The 19,071-nt window shown below is 39.4% G+C and overlaps 1 protein-coding gene across 1 annotated transcript in view; it reads left to right on the top strand.

Annotated features, from left to right (window-relative positions):
* Positions 1 to 19,071, top strand: part of HEPH (hephaestin) — a 187,536-nt gene that overhangs the window by 98,647 nt on the left and 69,818 nt on the right. The window contains exons 13-14 of the mRNA XM_055121165.1: positions 8,996 to 9,135; positions 13,737 to 13,868. Coding sequence (XP_054977140.1) covers positions 8,996 to 9,135; positions 13,737 to 13,868 — 272 coding nt within the window. The remainder of the gene's footprint in view (positions 1 to 8,995; positions 9,136 to 13,736; positions 13,869 to 19,071) is intronic.

Genomic DNA, 19,071 nt, shown 5'->3' with positions numbered 1-19,071 from the left:
GTGAACTGCCCTTATCTCCAGCGTGTAAGGTCGGCTTCCAAGTCTTGGAGCAAAACTCCTGGTACTATTCTTGGGTGTTAGTCTCCTATTCTATTATTTTATATTCCACAGATGAGTGCAATCTTTCTATGTCTGTCTCTCTCTTTCTGACTCATTTCACTTAGCATGTTATTTTCCATGTTGATCCACTTATATGCAAAAGTCATGACTTCGTCTTTTCTAACAGCAGCATAGTATTCCATTGTGTAGATGTACCAAAGTTTCTTTAACCAGTCATCTGTTCTAGAGCACTCAGGTATTTTCCGGATTCTGGCTATTGTAAACAGTGCTGCAATGAACATTCGAGTGCAGATGTCATTTCGGTTGTCCTTTTTTGCTTCTCTGGGATATATTCCCAGGAGTGGTATTGCTGCATCAAACGGGAGCTCAATTTCCAATTTTTTGAGAATCGACCTTACTGTTTTCCAAAAGGGCTAAACCAGTCGGCATTCCCATCTGCAGTGTAAGAGGGTTTCTTTCTTCCCACATCCATGCCAACAGCCGTTTCTTTTGTTCTTTTTGATGTGTGCCAGTTTCTGTGGTGTGAGGTGGTATCTTGTGGTTGTTTTGACTTGCATCTCTCTGATGATTAGTGATGAAGAGCATTTTTTCCATGTGCCTTTTTGCCATTTGTATTTCTTCCTTGAGAAAATTTCTGCTTATTTCATTGCCCCACTTTTTGATGAGGTTAGATGGTTTCTTCTTATAGATTCCAACCAGTGCCTTGTATATCCTTGATATCAACCCCTTATCTGATGGGTATTGGGTGGATAACACTCCACTGACCAACCAAGTGGAAACAGAGATAAACAAATGGGACTTATTAAACTAAGAAGCTTCTGCATAACAAAATATACAGTGTCCTATTTTATTTCTTAGAGGAGTGTTTTGTAATTTTTTGTATATGTCTTTCACCTCTTTAATTTTGCTGATTCTGAAGTACATGACTTTCCGCGACACAATTGTGAATAAAATTTCTGGCAGTACCTTTTAATTCTATTTCATTACTTGTATATAGGCAAGCCATGAAATTTTTTGTATTAATTTTGCAGCATGTACACTTTACTATACAAATCTATTATTTGTAGGAGCTTTTTTTGGGTAGTCTTTAGTGTTTTCTAAATATAGTGTCATGTCATCTGCAAATAGTGAAAGCTTTCTTTCTTTTCTCTCAAATATCTTTTTCTTACTAATTGCTACAGAAACTACCATATTGGATAGAAGTAGAGAGAGTGGAACCCTTCTATTGTGCCTGACCTTAGAGGGTAGGCTTTAATTTTTCACCATAGATTATAATGTTTGCTGTGGCCTTGTGTTAAAAGGCTTTGTGTATATTGAGGAAAATTAGATTTCCATTTTGTTGAGAGTTCTTATCATGAATGGGCATTGAATCTTGTCAAATGCGTTCATTGCATCGAGTTATATGATCATATATTTTTATTTTTTATTGATGTGGTGCAAGGCAAATGCCCCACCTGCTGTGCTATCACTCCAACCCCGGGTTTGATTACTCTGTCCCTCTCGGAGAGCCCAGCAAGCTACCGAGAGTATCCTCCCTGCACGGCAGAGCCTGGCAAGCTACCCGTGGTGTATTCAATATGCCAAAACTAGTAACAACAAGTCTCACAATGGAGATGTTACTGGTGCCTACTCGAGCAAATCGATGTGCAATGGGATGACAGTGATTCAGTGACAGTGATACAGTGATTGATGTGGTGAGTTATGTTTATTGACTTGCAAACTATCCTCATATTCCTGGGATGAATCCTACTTTATCATGGTGTCATAATTTTTAGGATGGTTTGTTTGATTGCATTTGCTAGTATTTTGTTGAGGATCCTTGTATCTGGGTTCATCAAGTATATTGGCCTATAATTCTCTCTTATGTGGTATATCTGTCTGCTTTTGATATTAGGGTGATATTTACTGTTTGGGAGTGTTTTTGTTTCTTCAATTTCCTAGAAGACACTAAAAAGTTTTAGCAGAAGGTTATTTTTTGACACTGAAGCTAAAAGCATCTTTATTTTTTTCTTTTTTTAAATTTTTATTTAAAAAATTTTTTTAATTAGTGAATCACTATGAGGGTACAGTAACAGATTTACACATTTTTGTACTTGTGTTTCCCTCATACAATGTTCAAGAACCCATCCCTCCACCAGTGTCTATTCTCCACCACCAGTGAACCCAGTATCCCTCCCCCCCAACTTCATACCCCCCTCCACCTCTGTGGTAGGGCATTCTATTTTGTTCTCTCTCTCCTTTTGGGTGTTGTGATCTGTAATAGGGGTATTGAGTGGCCATTGTGTTCAATCTATAGTCTAATTTCAGCATTCATCTCCCCTCCTGAGCGGGTCCTCCAACCACAGTTTACTTGATATTCCCTTCTCTATCTGAACTGCCTTTCCCCCCAGCATGTGAGGCCAGCTTCTAAGCCATGGAGCCAACCTCCTGGTACTTAGAAGCTTATATTTTTAGGTTTGAAAGAATTCAATAGCAAATCCATCTGCACTGAGACTTTTGTTTTGGGCTAGATTTTGATTGCCATTTCAATTTCTTTATTAATGATAGGTCTGTGCACATATTCCAAATCACCTGCGTGGATACTTGGGAGGTTATTGGAGTACAGAAATTTATCCATCTATTCTAGTTTCTTTTGTTTCATCGCATACAGATTCTAAACTTAATATTTGTATGTAATATTTGATGATTTTTTAAATTGCTGTGGTGTCTGTTGTGATGTCCCATTTTTATTTCTGATTGGAATTTTAGTGTTCCCTTTCTTTCTTTTTGAGTCTTGCTAGTGGTTTATCTTTCTCATTTTTTCAAAGAAACAACTCTTTGTTTCTTTTATTTATCAGATTGTTCTTTGGGATTTCAGTTCATTAACTTCTGCTTTATGTTTTACTATTTCTTTCCTTCTGCCTGATTTGGGCTCCTTTTGTTAGTCATTTTCTATTTTCTTAAATTGTGCGGTCAAGTTACTTATGTAGACACTTTCTTCTTTCATCTTTCTTCAATTTTTATACATTTTATTTTCAGAAAGTAGTTCACAATAGTTGATTACAGATATTAGAACACCCACCCAACCAATGAGCATCTTTCCACCACAATAAGAGGGAAGTGTGTGAAGGTTGTTGTATTTCATTCTGGATCTATTTAAGCCCGTATATACAAGAATACAAGCAAGCATGTTAAAACCAAACACATGTGTGCTACTTTAGGTACACCAGTGGACTAGAGTATAAGAGGTCGTGCAGCTCCAAATGTGCCTGTGTGCTCCAGGAAATACTGCATTACCCTGTTCTGGGAGCTTTATCTTATAGCTTCTGGATCTTGGCCATTGATGAGATTCCATGGCACCCAGGAACAGTTTGTGGGTGTGACTCTCAAGCTACTGGAAAACTGGAAATCTGGGTGGAAGAGGCCCAGTTCTGATCCAAGCAGGCTTGGAGATCTCAGCCAGCGAGTTTCACATACCTGGGTTCCTCTGCTGGTTCCTTCATGGGTGAGCTTGTACAAGCATGTGGAGATTGGCCTTGAGCATAGCTATGGCTGGGTTCTGGAGGTTTTCAGCTGCAGGGTCATTGCTTGGGGTAGGGAGGGAAACTCAACCCACCCCCCTCAGAGGTGCCCTGGTGAAGACAGGTTGGTGCTGGGTTGGGAGATTCTGCCCTTTTCTTCCTTCTTAATAAATTCTTGCATAGCAATGAACTTTCCTCTAAACACTGCTTTTGCCATATCCCACAAATTCTGACAGGCAGTGCCCTCAGTTTTGTTTATTCCCAAGAATCTTTTAATTTCCTCTTTGACTTTTTTCTGACCCACTTGTCGATCAGTAAGACATTATTTAATTTCCAGATATTTGAGTCATTTATCATTTTGTTTGTGATTAACTTCAACTTTCAATCCACCATAATCTTAGAAAATTCTTGATATAATTTCTATGCTCTTGATTTTGAGGATGTATAGTTTGTGTCCCAGGATGAAGTTCATTTTAGATAATCTCTCTTGAACATTGGAGAAGAATATGTATTCTGAAATTTGGGGATGAATATATATATGTGTGCGTATATATACATATATTCACATAGACACATAAGCACACACCCACTCTCTCCCCTTAAATAAGGTATTTCTTGAGGTGACAAAGTTGCGACCTACTCTAATGCTATCAATGTCTTTCTTCAAGAATATTAGCAGTTGTTTTAAGTGTTTTGATGGTCCCTCACCGGATTCGTCTATGTTTAGGAGTGTGAATTCTTTCTGATACACATATTCCTTAATAAGTAAGAAATGCATTCACCGTCATTTGTGATCTTTTGCAGCCTGACGTTTATATTATCTGATACCAATATGGACACTCAGGCCGGTTTTTTTCCCTTTTTTAATTTAATTTTTAATTTATTTTTATTTTCCCCTATTTTATTTTATTTTAATAAAGTATTTCACAGTAACTTACTATTTTCAGTGTGCCATCATCAATCTCACCACCATAACAACTTTCAACTGCCTTCAGTTACCCTCCCCACCACCCAAGTCTGTCATGTGAAGTGCATGGCTGCACTCTCCAGGGATTCTGAGATTTTGGATAGGGTGATAGAGCTTTTGGCTCTCTTGTGAGATTTATGTCAGTCTCTGGATCATGGTCATTAATGAATTTAAGTGGCGCCAGAGGTGCTTCATGGGCAGGTCCACAGGACTCCAGGAAAACAGGGATATGGGGAGAAGTTGCCTCTGCAGAGGCCTGAGGGGCGGGTCACAAAAGCCGTACACCTGGGGTTTTCAGAAGATTTATTCTCATGACTGAGAGGCTCAACTGAGTCTGTGGAGGTCAAACATGAGTGTGGTGGTTATTCGGTTCTGGAGGTTTTGGGCTGATTGTTTTCTGCTCTGATGGGCAGAGGGATTCACCCACCCCTGTATGGTTGTCCCAGATGATGTTCAGCTTGGCTCAGCATCTAGGGTCATAATCCCAATCATTTTTTTATAATTTATTTTTTTAATTGGTGAGTCACAGTGAGGGTACAGTTACAGATTCACACATTTTCATCCTTGTTTTTCCCTCATGCAATGTTCAAGAGCTCATCCCTCCACCAGTGTCCATTCTCCACCACTTATGAACCCAGTATCCCTCCCACCCGCCTGTCCCATCCGCCCACCCCGCTCTGCCTCTGTGGCAGAGCATTCCAATTTGTTCTCTCTCTCCTTTTGGGTGTTGTGTTTTGCAATAGGGTTATTGAGTGGCCATCATGTTCAGTCTCTAGTCTACTTTCAGCGTGCATCTCCCTCCCCGCCCAGCACTTCCAATCACATTTTCCTTGGTGCTCCCGTCTCTATCTGGGATGACTTTCCCCCAGCGTGTGAGGCTAGATTCCAAGCCATGGAGCCAACCTCCTGGTATTATATACTACTATTCTTGGGTATAAGTCTCCTACTCTGCCATTTTATATTCCACAGATGACTGCAATCTTTCTATGTCTGTCCCTCTCTTTCTGGCTCATTTCACTTACCATGGTACTTTTAATGTTGATCCACTTATATGCAAAATTCATGACTTCATCTTTTCTAACAGCTGCATAGTATTCCATTGTATAGATGTACCAAAGTTTCTTTAAACAGTAATCTGTTCTCGGGCACTCGGGTTTTTTCCAGATTCTGGCTATTGTAAACAGTGCTACGATGAACATATAAATGCAGATGTCATTTCGACTATACTTTTTTTGTTTCTCCAGGATATATTCCCAGAAGTGATATTGCTGGATCAAATGGAAGCTCAATTTATAATTTTTTGAGAATTGTCCATATTGTTTTCCCAAGGGGCTGGACCAGTCGGCATTCCCACCAGCAGTGTAGAAGGGTCCCTTTCTTTCCATATCCTCTCCAACAGCGGTTGCTTTTGTTCTTTTGGATGTGTGACATTCTCTGTGGTGTGAGGTGGTATCTCATGGTTGTTTTGATCTGCATCTCCCTGATTATTAGTGATGCAGAGCATTTTTTTATGTACCTTTAAGCCATTCGTATCTCTTTCTTGGAAAAGTTTCTGTTCATTTCTTTGGCCCATTTTCTGATGGGGTTGGGTGTTTTCTTCTTGTAGAGTTCAACCAGTGCTTTGTATACCCTTGATATCAATCCTTTATTGGATGGGTATTGGGTGAATATCTTTTCCCACTCTGTAGATTGCCTTTGTATTCTGATCCCTGTGTCTTTTGCGGTGCAGAAACTTCTTAGTTTAATGTAGTCCCATTTGTTTATCTCTGTTTTTACTTGATTGCTTAGTTCCATGTCATCTTTGGAAATACCTTTAGCTTCGATATCGTGAAGGATTTTGCCGACCTTGTCTTCTATGTATCTTATGGATTGTGGTCTGATGTTGAGGTATTTAATACATTTTGATCTAATTTTTGTGCATCGTGTCATGTCAAGGTCTAAGCCCATTCTTTTGCATGTGGTTTTTCAGTTATGCCAGCACCATTGTTGAAGAAGCTTTCCTTGCTCCACTTCACATTTATTGCCCCCTTATCAAAGATTAGATGATCATACATTTGGGGTTTTGTGTTGGGATATTTCACTCTGTTCCATTGGTCTGCGGCTCTGCCTTTGTCCTAGTACCATGCTGTTTTTTAAAAAATTTATTCTTTTATGGAATCACCATGTAGAATGTTACAAAGCTTTCAGGTTTAAGTCTCAGTTATACAATTCTCGAACACCCATCCCTTCACCAGTACACATATTCCACCACCAAAATCACAGTATACCTCCCCCCTCCCCCCCCACTTCCTCAGCCCCCCACCCCACATGTGTAACTGGTAAAGTTCACTTTGCTTTCACTTTACTTTGTTTACATTCAATATTTCAACAAAAAACTCACTGTTATTGATTTGGAGTTTCTCCCCCCTAAAGTCGGACCTGCTGAAAAGAAAGCATTTGATAATTTGTTTTCTATTGCTGAGAATGAAGAGATATGAGGTCGAGAGGCCACAATAGCAGCCACACGGGTTTGGATTTCTGTATTTTAGTACTTTAGTAACTAAGTCCAGAGAAATGTCTGCCATAAATTGCATCATTGTAAGCTGTGCTGTTTTAATTGTTACCACTTTGTAGTAAAGTTTAAGGTTGGGGAGGGTGATACCTCCCATCATCTTTTTCCCCAGATTTGTTTTAGCTATCTGTGTCATCCCAACCTTTTTTGATGATATTGGTTGTTTGAAAATTTATTTTTGAGGGGTTTGTTTGCTTGAAGTATTGTCCTCCATTAACATTAACTTTGAGTCTGTGTTTTCTCTGAATTTCCAGCTGTGTTTCTTGAAGGCAACAGAGAATCAATTTCTCTGCTAGTTGTTTTCCTCCCAGGGTTCCATTTTATAAACCATCCTGCAACTCTGTGTCTCTTAATTTAGCTCACTGACATTGAGAGAGATTATTGTTATGGAATTTTGTGCCATCTTTCTTGAAGATGTTTGGTGTTTTTACAGGAATTGTCTTGTCTTAAATCAGCTCATTTAGTTCTTGTAACGTAATTTTGAGTCTATGAAATTCCTGAGTTGTTATTTAGCACAGAAGTTGTGTATTTGTCCTTCAAATCTGAATGAAAGTCTGGTTTGATTAAGTGTTCCTGGTGAGACATTCATTTCATCGAATTTTTTCACTATATACTACGGCTGTCTTTGGGTCTAGAGGTCTTCCTCTGATAGGTTTACTGTATATCTTAAGGATACTCCTTTGTCTATAATTTGCTTCTTTGACTTTGCTGCTTACAGTATTTTATCTCTAAGATTTTCATCATTCTTATTGGTGTATTGGAGTATTGGTATTGGAGTATTATTATTTGGATTTATTTTAGCTGGTAGCCTTCAGGCCCAATGAATCTGGGTGCATGCACTCACCAGCTCTGGGAACTTCTCATCAATGATGTTTTGGCTGTTGTTTTTTCACCAGGGTTGTCATCCTGCCCCTCTGGGAACCCCAGTGACTTTTATGTTGTTCCTCTTCAGTTCATCCAAATGTTCTCTTGTCATTCTTGGGGTTTATTTTGAGGCATTTTTGCTATTTTATTCTGTTGTCTAGAAGTTTTCTGCAACTCATCTTGAGGCCCACTGATTCTGGTCTCAGTAGCTGTTACTATGCTGCTGAGTACTTTCAGTGAGTTTTACAATTCATCTACCAAGTTTGTCAGATTGGTCATTTCTGTTTATATTTTCTTCATTTCTGCTTTCATGTCCCCTCTTGTTTTATTGGTAGTGGGTTCCATTGTTTCTTTGAGCCCCTTATGAAACTTCAACAATTCCTCTTTAAAGTCCATATTAGTGAGACTTTGAAGTTCATTATTATGGATTGAGTTTTCTGGGCTAATATTTTCACTCACTAAACTTGGTGGTTTTCTGCATATCTTTATCATTGTGTCATATACACTCTGGAGTTCTTTCTTGTGTGTTGTGTGGTTAGGTGCTACAACTAGGATGTCTTTGCATTTTATACAGTGCGTTATGTGGAGGTAAAGTAATGCACAGCCATAAAGCTATCCTGTGTAAAATGAAGGGCTCCTTGAACCTCGGCTTCCTCCAAAAATTTCTTTCTTAATTATAATAAACAAAGAAACCTGGTGGAAACATCTGTCACATTTTGGGGTGGGAGCTACATCCAGCTTTACTGACTTATTACTCATTTTGATGCTCAGGGATCAATCTTTAAGGACCACATGCAGTGCTAATGTCAGTGTTTAGGGGACCATATGCAGTCCTGGGGATTAAACCAAGTCAGCCACATTCAAGGCAAGCACCTGACACACTACTATTACTCTGGTCTAAAAATACAATCTTTAATGGCAATTATTCAAAGGGATGAGGCATATGCCAGAAGGAATAGGTAAGCTCCTTTGTGTGAGACTGTGTCTGACTTAACTTACCCATATTTAAAACATGAGGTTCAGTTACTGATACAAATATTTGGATTCCTCTAGTTATAGTGAAATTTTCCTGAGCAACAAGGATGGACTCCTGGGTTCCAAATACAAGAAAGCTGTGTTTAGAGAATATACTGATGGCTCATTTAAGATACCGAAGCCAAGGACTGGATCAGAAGAGCACTTGGGAATCTTAGGTAAGAAAATGCCACCACCAACCGAAGTGTTTAGGAGTTTGTAATCCTCATAATGAGACTATTAGTTTCAAAGCTTCCAACACTTCCCATCATCCTTCATTAATATTGTACAGGAGTGAGTTTTATATTTGTTTTGGGGCTACACCAAGTGATTATTAGGACTTACTACTGGCTGTGTACTTAGGAATCACTCCCAGTAAGCTTGAGGGATCATATGGAGTGCCCTGTATTGAAACTATCAGGCGTGTGCAAGGCAAACACCCTCCCCTCTGTGCTATCACTCTGGCCTCAGGAACGATAGTCTTATTTTAAAAACAGTACTGGAATCAGTAGATAAGTGAGCAGTAGTGAGGGACCAGCTACAGTAGAAAAGTGAGGAGTAGGAAGGGGTGCAGCTATTGTAGATAAGTGAGGAGTAGGAACAGGGCCACCTCCCTACATGCAATCCACACAGCAGAGCCTAGCAAGCTACCCATGGTATATTCGATATGCCAAAAACAGTTACAAAAGTGGGCCTCATTCCCCTGACCCTGGAAGAGCTCCCAATACAGCAGCATTGAAGAGAATAAGGAGAGGCTGATAAAATCTCAGGGACAAACTAGGCTGCCAAAACAAAGAAGAACTAAAATAACTGTCTACACTTTTGATGCACGTACACTGGCATCAGAAGCATCCATTGAGGACTTGATGGTGAAAGCGCAGAAGATCAAGTAAGACATCATTGGATTGACCGAGAGGAGAAGGCATTCATCATATCACGCTTTTTCGACACTGGAGAACTGTTCCTCGAAACATGTGACAGTAGAGGCATCGGTGGAGTTGGTGTCCTCATAACACGAACTTGGCCATGAGTAATGATTTGTTCAAATGCCTGAGAAGCTGAATCAGATGCTTACCTTTGAATAGATGTGGCTCATTGTTGGCAGTAATATCTTCATTATCTACGCACCAACATCCAACTGACGAAGAAGAAATTGAGAAGTTCTACATGGAGCTAGAGTTCTATAAAGAAGACCACACCTTCAACAAGGTCATTGTCAGTGATTTTAATGCCAAGATGGAACTGAGAAGGTCGCCCAAAGAACTCCATATAGTACCTACTGCCTGGAATGGAACCAACAGGGTGAGAGACTGTCTGAATTCATCATGTTGACCAAGACCATCCATGCTAACTCGCAGTTCCAGAAGGCCAAATATAAACGTTGGACCTGGAAATATCTCGGTGAACAGTTCCACAATGAAATTGACCACATCGTAATCAATGGATGGTTTTGCCTGACTGATGTTGCTGCTGTCCCCAAATTCCAAACAGGATCAGACCACCATCTTATTTATGCAAAATTCTACTTCCCAGAGCGGGGAGAAAGGGCTTCAAAGTTTAGGAAGAGAACTCCCAGGACAAACAACAACTAGGAGCTCTTTGGCACTATCGCAGCAATATGACGACTCCGTCATTGACATCAACGAGGAATACGGTAGACTGGTTCATCACCTCCATAAATGTGCAAGGAACACCAATAGAGAAAAAGCCACAAAAAGATGCCTGTCTTCAGAAACTCTCGAGCTCATTCACCAACGTGGTTTGGCACGAGCCTCAGGCAACCACAAGCTAACGTCTGAGCTTGCAAAGCTGTGCAGAAAAGTGATAAAGGAAAACCTCAAAGAGGGAAGAGCAGTAGTGTTGGCTGATGTGGCAGAAGCTGGGAAAAGTATGCTCACCTGTCCTTCTCTAACTACAAGACCAAGATGTCTACTCTCCAACGTCCTGATGGATCTATCACATCTTCCAGAAGGACAATGAAGAGGATTATTCATGACTTCTACTCGTATCTCTTTGACAGCTACATCCACCTGCCCACATACCAAATCCTGCAGGATGGATATGTCATTCCCAACATCCTCCCTTCTGAAATCCAACAAGCCATTTCATTAGTAAAGATGCATACAGCACCCGGTCCATACAAGGTCAGACCCGAACACCTGAAGAATATGCCGCCAGTACTCGTCAATACACTGGCTCAGCTCTTTGCATGCTACATGTCTAAATGCAAGGTTCCATCCCAATAGAAAACCAGTAGGACTGTCCTGTTGTACAAGAAGGGAGACATCCACGGTATCGGCAACTATTGCCCAATCTGCCTGTTGTCTTACGTCTACAAGTCATTATTCACTTGAGTTATTCTGAATCGGATTGGCAGAAACTAGATGAAGGACAACTATGCAAGCAAGCTGGATTCCAAAACGGATTCAGCATGATCGACCATATCCATACAGTGACCAAGCTCATTGAGGTTTTGCGAGAGTTCAAGATGCTACTCTGTCTGATGTTTATTGATTTATAGAAGGCCTTTGATTCTGTTGAGACTGAAGTGGTCATCCAAACCCTGTCCAAAAGAGGTGTTCAAACTCAGTACATCAGGATCCTCTGTAAGCTGTATTACGGATTCACCACCAGGATCTCACCATTCTACAAGGAAGTGATCATCGACGTAAAGAAAGGGGTTCGGCAGGGAGATTCCATTTCACTGAAACTCTTCAGTGCCACCCTCTAGAACATCATGAGACAACTGGAATGGGAAGGAATGGGAGTGAAGTTAGATGGTCAGCAACTACATCACCTCTGCTTCACGGATAACTTTGTTCTAATAACACCAAACATTAGCCAAGCGGCACAAATGCTGGCCGATTCCAACTGTAAGTATGGGAAGGTTGGAACTACAGCTCAATCTCACAAAGAAAATGTTCATGAGAAACAGACTAGTTCCTGACATTTCATTTGCTGTCAATGGAACGAACATCTCTGAATGCAGCAGTTATGTGTACCTAGGTCGAGAACTCAACATGATGAACGACTTGGCTCCTGAGTTCACAGGAGGAAGAGAGTGACTTGGAATGCCTTCAAGAGCATCAAAGAAATTGTTAAGAGGATGAAGAACCTCCGGCTCCAGGCACATCTTTTCAACTCCACTGTTATTTTTGTACTAACATACATCTCAGAGACCTCGGCCCTACAAAAACAGGATGAGAACGTTATTAGGGTCTCCTAAAGTGGAATCAAAAGAGCTATGCTTGGAATATCACATTTCACTCAAGTAAGAGAAGGATTCCGGAGTTTCGACATCCATTGATGATTGCGAATCAGAGATGCTGTCTCATTTGACAAGGCATCAAAAATCAGATGTTCCAGACATGTAATGTGTTTTGGAGAAGACCAGTGGACTAGAGATTTTACTTACTGGATTCCATGGGACGTGATTGCCCACCTACAAGATGGTCGGACTTCTTCGTCAAGACCCTGAATGAACGGTTTGAGGCTCTTTGTGTTCCTGGACTGAGGAAGACGCCATTGGGCTACACTAGCACGAGATAGGTACAAATGGAGATGTTACTGGCACCCGCTTGAGCAAATTGATGAGAAATGGGATAAGTGACAAGTGTCAAGTGATACTTGAATTAACCACAGATATATAAAAGTTGCTACAAAATGAATCTAATTTTCCAGGACTGCTATAATCAATAGTTCTGAGATTTGAAGGTGTTTAAATGCTAGCAACAAAACTTAGGAACATCAAAAAGTAGGAAAAAATTGGTATAGAGAACCAATACTCTCTTTGTTTTCCAATTTAATTATATTGCAGTTTATTCACTTTCATCAGAAGAAAAATATTTTCTTCTGTTACATAAGATACCCAGTGGGCCTTCTATACTCTGTACCAAAATCATTCCTTGCCATCAACGGTTCCACAAAGTTCTAATTCTTATATTTGGGGAGATGGACACACACAACTGTCTTTGGGGTTTACTCATTGCTACGTACTTAGGTAGCACATCTGGACAGGCTTGAAATGTGGTGATTAATAGGGGGTTTCACAGATAAGATCCAAGTCTACTGCATGCAAGGAATGCCTTACTCACTACACCATCTCTCTGGCCCCTCACAGAACCATGATTCCTTTGAAGCTTGAAATAATATATTATGAGTGTTGGATTGCATTCAGGGCTGTTGAGCTGTATCACTGGTACACTGGTACATAGCTTCTAAAATTTAAAATAGAGCCTTTTTTGTGTTTTTGTTGAAGAAAGATTCTCAGTGTAAACATTTAATTCTAGGGAGCTCCTCTATATCCAGTGGGTTTGGAGCGACAGCACAGCGGGTAGGCATTTGCCTTGCACACGGCCGAATCGGGTTTTGTTCCTCCATCCCTCTCTCAGAGAGCCTGGCAAGCTACCGAAAGTATCTCGCCCACGTGGCAGAGCCTGGCAAGCTACCTGTGGCATATTCAATATGCCAAAAACAGTAACATTGTGTAGATGTACCAAGTTTCTTTAACCGGTCGTGGGCACTGGTGGAGGGATGGGCACTCGAACGTTGTATGACTGAAATGGAAGCGCAAAAGTTTGTAAGTCCATAACACTGTACCTCATGGTGATTCACTAATAAAAAATTAAAAAAAAAACAGTAACAACAGTCTCACAATGAAGACCTTATGGTGCCTGCTCAAGCAAATTGATGAACAATGGGGTGACAGTGATACAGTGATTCTTTACTAGTCCTGCTTTACTAGTCCACTAATTAAAACTTTTTCTTTTTGCATAATTAGGTCCATTACTCAGAGGAGAGGTTGGTGATATCCTAACTGTGGTATTCAAAAACAATGCCAGCCGACCCTATTCAGTACATGCTAATGGAGTGATAGAATCTAACACTGGCTTGCCACTGGCTGCTGCACCTGGTGAGTGTGGACATTTAATAAAGGCATACATGATGTGAAATACCCCTGCATTATCCTCCTAGACTGTTCCTTAAAAATTGGAGAACATTAATAGGAATATTAACCAAGGCCTAATCATATACCAAGTTTCTCTATATGAGACACTCATTTTCTCAATTCATTGACAGATTTTCAACTTCAGCTCTGTTTTATCTAAATTCCAACACAGATTACAAACCTCAGGTCTTTTGATTCATTGAAGAATCAAATAACACTGATCATAGAAGAGCTTCTCTTTTAAAAATCTAAAGTTCAGGGCTGGAGGGATAGCACAGTGGATAGGGAGTTTGTCTTGCACGCGGCCAAGCCAGGATCAATTCCCAGCATCCCATATGGTCCCCCGAGCACCGCCAGGAATAATTACTGAGTGAAGAGCCAGGAGTAACCCCTGAGAAATACTGGGTGTGACCCAAAAAAAAAGCAAAAAAAAAGTTAAAAAAAGAAATCTAAAGTTCAACTTGGCTGTATTTTAGCTCCTAATAATGGAAAAAATTTAAACTGTCTTTATTTTTGAACATATAGTTCTTGTACACATAATGTACAAGACTACATCCTATTTTCATACTAATATTTTGATACTAAACTTATGATGAGCATATTAGTAATATTTTCCCATTCATTCATATATTGAATAAGTCCTAGAAGCCTACTACATTCAGAAAAAAATTATAGAAGTCATAGATGGAGTAATTCATTTTCTACTTTTTATAAACGAGTGCAATGATTCTATGCCTGTTCCTCTCATAATTCATTTCACTCAGCATGGCACTCTCCATATTAATCCATTTATAGGAGAATTTTACGACTTTATTTTTTTCTAACATGTGCATTGTGTTCCATTGTGTGGGTGTAATCATAGTTTCTTTAACCAGTCGTCTGTTCTCAGGTTGTATCCAGATTTTGGCTATTGTAAACAGTGCTGCAATGAACATAAAAGTGCAGATGGCATTTCTACTGTATGTTTTTGCACCCTGGGGTATATTGTGAGAAGTGGTATTGATGGGTCATATGGAAGCACAATTTCTAGTTTTTCTTTTGGAATGTTCATATTGTTTTCCACAAAGAATGGACCACTCGGCATTTCCAAGATCAATGAGAGTCCCTTTCTCCCTATATCCCCGAAAGCATTGTTTTTTCTTATTCTTTTTGTTGTATGCCATGTACTGTGGTGTGAGCTGATATCTTGTTTTATTTTCCTCTCACTCATGATTAGCAATATAGAGCATCTTTTCGTGTGCCTTTTGGTCATTTGTATTTCTTTTTTGAGAAAGATTCTTTAATTTTTTTCTCCCCATGGGATTAAATTTTTTTGTAAAGTTGTAACAGACTTGGGTAAATAACATTTCCCATTGCATGAGCTGTCTTTATATTCTGGTAGCTCATGTCCTAATTCTCATTTGTTTCCAGGAACCTTTCAATTTCCTATATTGTTTCCTCTGTAACCCAATGGTTTTTCAGTATTGAGTTGTTTAATTTCCACGTGTTTCATTTGATTCTTCTTTTCTGTGTGGCATTCACTTCTATTTTCAGTGCATCATGGTCTGAAAATATCAGCAGTACAATTTCTATCCTTTTAATTTTATCTAGATATATTTTGTGGTCTAGCATGTGTCTCTCTTGGAGAATGTTCCATGTGCATTGGCGAATAATGTGTATTTGGCTTTTGGGGGATACAAAGTCATATATGTATATATGCCATATATGTATATATGTATGCATATTATATATACATATATACTAACATCCCTCTTCCATTTTATTCATCAAATAAAGTATTTTTCTTAACTTTGGTCTGGTTTATCCTTTGAGAGGTTACAAAGAGATGTTGAAATCTCCTCTACTATTCTGTTGCTATCAATGTCTTTCTTCAAGCAGCTGCTTTGAGTATCTTGTCAGTCCTTCATTTGGTCATAGACATTTAGGTGTGTAAGTTCTTTCTGATATACAGATCCCCTGATCATTAAGAAATGACCTTCACTCTCTCTTATGACTTTCTTCAACCTTAAATCTATGTGTACATAAATACTAGTATGACCATGCTAGCTTTATTGAGGGTATTATTTCCTTCGATAATTGCTTTCCAGCCTTTTTCTTTGAGCCTATTTTTGCTTTGAATGTTGAGATGTATTTCTTGCAGGCAGTAGAGTGTTGGATTTAGTTTTGCAATCCATCCTGCCACTTTTTGCCATTCACATTGAGAGAGATTATTGTGATGGGGTTTGTTCCATCTTTATGTAGGAGTTTGATGTATTCATGGTGCTTGTCTCTTCATTTCTTTTTTCAGTTTTTTTTTAAGTTTTGGGGCTACATTTGGTGATGCTTGAGGGTTTAGTCCTGGCTCTGCAATTAGTCTCCATTTTTTGATAGGGGTTTTGAATATTTTGGTGATCTTTGTGACTCAATTATACATCCTGGACATAAACCTTTAATCTGATATGTTGCGTGCTTTTTAAAATTTTATTTTAATTTTCATTTTTTGACCTTTGTCAGTGATAATCAGGGGTTGCTATTGGAACTGTACTCAGGAATAACTCCTGGCAATGATCATGGGACCAAATAGGATTCCAGGGATGGAACCCAGGTCGGCCTTGAGAAGGCAAATTTCCTCCCCACTGTACTATTGTTTCAGACCTTATCTTTTATTTTAGTCCCTGGTTCTTTTTTTTGGGAGGGGGGGTTTGGGTCACACCCGACGATGCTCAAGGCTCTGGCTCTACACTCAGGAATCACTCCTGGCAGTGCTCAAGGGACCATATGGGACTCTGGGAATCGAACCCGTGTCGGCCACGTGCAAGGCAAACGCCCTACCCGCTGTACTATTGCTCCAGCCCCTAGTCCCTGTTTTTTTAAACCATGAATAAACTCTTTAATTTGAGAGAGTCCCATTTGTGTTTTAATTCTGTAGCTTTTCTCCAATGGTATCAGAGCATTAATGATGTCTTTGAGGTCTAAATCTTGTAGCATTCTTTTTTGGCTTTGCGTGACATCAGGCCGTATTTGTGCCTACTGGATTTGGGTTCATGCACTCTTCAGTTGCAGCAACTTCTCGGCAATGATAGTTTTGACTGTAACTTCTTCATCAGGGTTTTCTTCTTGAAAACCCTGTACTCTAGTGATGTTGTTCCTCTTGATTCCTTCCCAATGTTCTCTTATCTGTTGGTTAATTTTGAGACACTTTTTCATCTTCAGCTGTACTCTGGAATTTCTCTGCATCTCATCTTGGAGCTCACAATTCTATTCTCAAAAGCTGTTACTATTGTGTTGATGCCTTCTAGAAAGTTTTGCATTTCTTCTATAAGGTTATTCAGACATCATTTCTGCTTGTTTTTTCATTTTTTATTTTCCTGATTTCTGCTCTCATATCCTCCGATAGCACAATGGGTAGGGCATTCGCCTTGCATGAGGCCTGCCTGGATTCGATTCCTCTGTCCCTCTTGGAGAGCCTGGCAAGCTACCAATAGTATCTCATCTGCACAGCAGAACCTGACAAGCTACCCATGGTGTATTTGATATGCCAAAAACAATAACAACAAATATCACAATGGAAACGTTACTGGTGCCCACTTGAGCAAATTGATGAACATGGGAAGATAGTGCTACAGTGCTATCCTCCTGTGTTTTTATTGGCAGTGTTTTCCATTGTTTCTTTGAGCTCCATGTGCATCTTTAACAACTCCATTCTAAATTCCTTATCAGAGAGGTTATATAGCTCATTATTACTTGTTGGGTCACCTGGGCTAGTTTCTTCACTCACTAAGACTAGTGGGTTCCTTCGTTGTCTTATCATTGTGACCTTTGCAGTATGAATTCTTACACTCGTTGTTTTTGTGTTAGGAGAGAGAATGTTGATTGGACTAGGGGCTAATGGGTATTGGCCTAATATGGTTGGGTGGTAAAGCTGCCTTAGTAAGTTACAAATAATAAGTTAATCTGTGGTTCCAATGAGATATGATGGAAACATTAACTGTCAGCTGCTTTAGCAGCCACCACTAGAAAAACCATGGTTCCCTGCCTTCTAACGTGGAATGTACCTGCTTGGGGTCCGCCTCCAGCACAGTCCTTGGCACACTAGGAAGACCACGCCTCCTGGCCTTCTAACCTTGAATGTCTGAAAGTTACAGCATTATAGATTCTGTTGCTGCCACTGGCTGCGTGGGGCAAGTGCCAACACACAGTCTTTGGCACATTCAGGAGACTAATAGGCTTTTATAGTTCATTAATGTTTTTATCATTATTTTGATTTACAATACTATAAAAATTGTTTCTTATGAACATAATTCCAACACGAACTATCAAAACTGTATATATATCTTTCCCCCAAGGACTCTAGTCTCTTCCTTCACATCCTCCAACTCAATGGGTGTTCTCCTCCTTTTGAAGTCTTTGGATCTTTGTTGCTACTTTGATGTGTATTTTTAAGTCCCACATAGAAGAGAGATTTTGTTTCTATCTGTCACTTTCTTTCTGACTTCACCCAATATGATTTCATTTAGTTCCATCCATATTGCTGTGACATGATTTTGTTCTTTCTCGGAGTTTCATAGTATTCCATTGTGTATATACACCAGAATTTCTTGATACATTTATCAAGAAATAGTTGGGTATTTGAGTTGTTTTTGGTTTTTGCCTATTTTACTAAGTGCAGTTCTGAACATAGATGTGTGTGTCTATGCTCTTTCAAATTGATGTGGTTTTTGTTTGTTTTGGAATAAATGCCAAAAACCTGGTATTGATTCATCGTGTGGGAGTTCTATTCCTATTTTTAAGAACTCTCAATATTGTTTTACATATATATTAAACAACATAGTACTAAAACATTTATATTTTATTGAATAATTGCTTTTCTAATAATTATAGCACTAATCTCTGTTCATACCAGAGTATTGATATATGAAAATATTAAAATACTAAAATACTAAATATATGAATATTTCAGTATTCATCAATGAAAACATTTTATATTAATTTAATATATGCTTCTAAAAAATCATAGCATGAAGAGAAAATTGTCTTTGAAATTTACATAACTTGGGGGTTTTTGCTTTTGGCCACATGGTGAAGCTCAAGCTTGATCCTGGTTCTGCAGTCAGGGGTCACTCCTGGTGCTTCTCAGGGAACTTGACACTTTGATGTAAGCCCACATTGCTGTGAATTAATGTCTTCA

The sequence above is a fragment of the Sorex araneus genome, chromosome X (genome assembly GCF_027595985.1).
Source record: "Sorex araneus isolate mSorAra2 chromosome X, mSorAra2.pri, whole genome shotgun sequence".
Taxonomy (NCBI): domain Eukaryota; kingdom Metazoa; phylum Chordata; class Mammalia; order Eulipotyphla; family Soricidae; genus Sorex; species Sorex araneus.
The sequence above is the reverse complement of the archived record's forward strand: the minus strand, read 5'-3'. Positions and strand labels throughout refer to the sequence as shown.